The 3622-nt window shown below is 39.1% G+C and overlaps 1 protein-coding gene across 1 annotated transcript; it reads left to right on the top strand.

The window, feature by feature from the left end:
- The first annotated feature begins 1722 nt into the window (after positions 1–1722).
- LOC102844833 (olfactory receptor 7A17-like) lies at positions 1723–3229 on the top strand. The gene is made up of 2 exons (XM_006898352.1): positions 1723–2638; positions 3153–3229. The coding sequence occupies exons 1-2, from the start codon at positions 1723–1725 to the stop codon at positions 3227–3229; spliced, it is 993 nt and encodes a 330-aa protein (XP_006898414.1).
- The last annotated feature ends 393 nt before the right edge of the window (positions 3230–3622 follow it).

The following is a 3622-nucleotide window of genomic DNA, read 5'->3' as shown; positions in this document are numbered from 1 at the left end:
TAATCCTTTCCTTTTGTAATATTTTTATATTAATTGTGATTTTAACAAAAGGTTACAGAAAAGTTAGATTTTCACTCTAATGTGCATTGTTGCACATTTTACCCCCTCCCTCCCTTCCCCTTCCTCAAGTTGACTTTTATTAATACTAGTTTATTTACAAAATTCAAATACATTGTTTTTGAGAACAGAATCTTCCTATTTCCCTCACTCCCACCACCCATCAAATTGTACAACCCCATGATTAATCCCTCACTGCACATCCTCATCTCTCTGCTTCGACCCTTCCCCACCCCCCTTGGATCCTTATACTCATTCTAAAATAATGGTTTTATATAATACTTGACCTTAAGGGACTGAGTTCATCCACACAACATAATGCTCTCCAGTGCCTCCCAAGTTAGATAACAATTTACAAAATCATTGCTCCTGTGTCGTGTGTAGTATTCCATTGTGTGAATGTACCCTAATTTCTCAGTCTATTCTTTTGTGGATGGACATTGGGCTGTTTCCATGTTCTTACGATGGTGAATAATGCTACTATAAAAATTGGTGTACAAATCTCCCTTTGTGCCTCGGTTCTCATTTCCTCAGGGTATATTCCAAGCAATGGAATAGCTGGGTCACATGGAATTTTATGTTCAGCTTTTTGAGGAATTGTGAAACTGTCTTCCAGAATGGTTATACCATTTTCCTATCCCACCAACAATGTATATGAGTTTCTTTGCCCACATCCTGAGATGTAATTCTTATTGAACACAGTAGTCTTTGATTTTTTGCAGTAAATACTTCAAGTCTTCTTCATTTTCTGTTAGCAAGATTGTAACACCTGAATAATTTCGATTGTTGATGAGTTTTACTCCAATCCTGATCTCACATTCTTATTCATATTGTCCAGCTTCTTCAGTGATTTGTACAGTTTACAGAATGATACAAATAAATTCTTTTTTCACTTTAGAACTTATTCTATATTATTATATTTTATCATGGTGAGCGTGATGAATATTTTTTTATTTAGGTGAATTTTTATTAAGATTATTTTTGTCAAATTGAGAAGTTTTAGTTTTTTGTTTTTGTTTTTTTTAATAATTTTAATGAGCATTTACAGAGAATTTGGATTTCCACTGTGATGAATAATTTTAATTACACACTGTCTTTTAGCTACAACAAACACTATCAGTATTAATGTTCTGTATTGAGGGAAATTTTTTTAAATTAATGTTTACCGCGGCGCAGGAGAGGAAGGCCCTCTATGAGGTGGATTGATTCAGTGACTTGGATAATTGGGATGGGAGTGTCAGAGACAGTGCGATTGGCACAGGACAGAGCGGAGTTTAGGGCTGTTGTACATAGGGTCGCTATGAGTCGCAGGCGACTCGACGGCACATAACAACAATGTTTACCGCTGTTCCCAGTACCTTCAAGAAAACAGTATAAAAGATTTTTTTAATGAGCAGAACAAAGTCTCAAGGGGTTTGTAGAGAAATATATCGCCTTATGAAAATGTTGAGATTAAAAGTAAGAAATTTAGTGTCAGGAACAGGGAGACGATATAATGCTTTGCAGTCCATAAAATTCCCAGTTAAAAAGCACTCAATTAAGACGATATATAAGAATTAGTTAAAAAATACATTTACTATATAAACAACTGCCTGTTATGTTGCTCGGTGCTTATGGCTTAGTTTGTGTTGCTCCTTTCTCTTTCCCAATAGATTCAGCAGCTACATGGAACCAGAAAACCAAACACATGTTTTGGAATTTATTCTTCTGGGGCTCTCAGGAGAAGCAGACCTGCAGCCCCTCCTCTTCGGGCTCTTCCTGTCCATGTACCTGGTCACCTTCACTGGGAACCTGCTTATCATCCTGGCCATCATCACAGACTCCCACCTCCACACACCCATGTACTTCTTTCTGTCCAACCTCTCTTTTGCAGACATCTGTTTCACTTCCACCACTGTCCCTAAGATGCTTGGGAATATTCAGATACAGAACAAAGTTATTACTTACCAAAGCTGCATCGCTCAGATGTATTTTTTCATGGTTTTTGGAGACTTGGACAGTTTTCTCTTAACAGCGATGGCCTATGACCGGTTTGTGGCCATCTGCCATCCCCTACGCTACACAGTCATCATGAGCCCCAAGGTGTGTGGCTTCCTACTTCTGGTATCCTGGATACTGAGTGTTCTGGACTCTCTATTACACTCCTTGCTGGTTTTGCAGCTGTCTTTTTGCACAGACCTGGAAATTCCCCACTTTTTTTGTGAACTTAATCAGGTAATCCAACTGGCTTGTTCTGACACTTTCCTCAATGACTTATTGATGTGTTGTGCATCAGGACTTTTAGGTGTTATTCCACTCACTGGGATCCTTTTCTCTTACACTAAGATAGTTTCCTCTATTTTGAGAATTTCATCAGCTGAGGGAAAGTATAAAGCCTTTTCCAAGTGTGGATCTCATCTCTCAGTGGTTTCCTTGTTCTATGGTACAGTTCTTGGAGCTTACCTCAGTCCTTCCGCTTCCCAAAACTCTAGGGCCAGTGCAATAGCATCAGTGATGTACACTGTGGTCACACCCATGCTGAACCCCTTTATCTACAGTCTCAGAAACAAGGACATAAAACAGGCCCTAAAAAAACTTTTCAACCAAGAAAAATTTTTTGCATAATAGTATCATTTTGAAGCTCAACACCAAGAAGACAAAGTTTCTCACCACTGGACTAATAATTGGCATTACTATGATATATGGAGAAGGGATTGATGTTGTTAACAATTACAGCTTGCTCAGCTCCACAAACAACACTCTTGGTACCAGCAGTGAGGAAATTTTAAAAAAATAAATAAACTGTAGTGGAAAAATCTGTTGTCAGGAACCTCTTCAGAGTACTAAAAAGCATAGATGTCAGTGTAGAGACTAAGTTGTCCTTAATCTACGCCATGATCTTAAAAAGTACTTGCTATTTATCAGGGAGTTGTACAATGACTAAAGACGACAGAAAAAGAATCGATGTCTTCAAACTGTGGTGCTGGAGAAGCGTTTTGAACATACAGTAGACTGCCAAGAAAACAAATAGGTCTGTCTTGGAGAGAATGAAACTAAGTTTCTTCTTGGAGACTAGGATTTTGAAGCTCCATCTCACATACTTTGGGCACAGGGCCAGAAGATACTGATCCTTAAAGAAGGATATCACACTCAGAAGCCGGAGGGACAGAGCCAAAGAGGAAGACCCGGATAACATAGAAAGGTACAGTAAGGAGGGCAATGAGGGTTGTTGTGTCAGAATCAGTGACACTGGATCAGGACACAGAATCAGTGACCCTGCCTTCAGAGCTGCTGTATGAGTAGTAGGTGAGATGCAACAGCACATAACAATAACAACAACAACATGGTAGCATAGTGGCAAGAAGCTGCTCTGCAATCCCAAAGGCACGCAGTTGGAGAAAGATGGGTAATCTTCATCCTTGAGATTAACTGCCTCTGAAAACCTGCCAGAGGGTCAGCTATGGGTCGGTTCCAACTCGACGGTACACAACAACAACAACAGTGTCACTTTTCTCAACAACAGAGTGTTATGAATAATAATAGAGCTCAGACTTAATGAAGACCTTGCCACTACATGTTCATCAAT

Source organism: Elephantulus edwardii, unplaced genomic scaffold, assembly GCF_000299155.1.
Source record: "Elephantulus edwardii isolate Elephantulus edwardi_28Jun2011 unplaced genomic scaffold, EleEdw1.0 scaffold00226, whole genome shotgun sequence".
In the NCBI taxonomy this organism is placed as follows: Eukaryota; Metazoa; Chordata; class Mammalia; order Macroscelidea; family Macroscelididae; genus Elephantulus; species Elephantulus edwardii.
This window is presented reverse-complemented; position numbering and strand designations above follow the sequence as displayed.

Excerpts from the sequence above, each read along its gene's own strand:
- LOC102844833 (XM_006898352.1), top strand. The coding sequence starts at position 1,723 with ATGGAACCAGAAAACCAAACACATGTTTTGGAATTTATTCTTCTGGGG. Across the intron at positions 2,639-3,152 it reads GGCCCTAAAAAAACTTTTCA|AGAAGATACTGATCCTTAAA; the intron begins ACCAAGAAAAAT and ends GGGCACAGGGCC.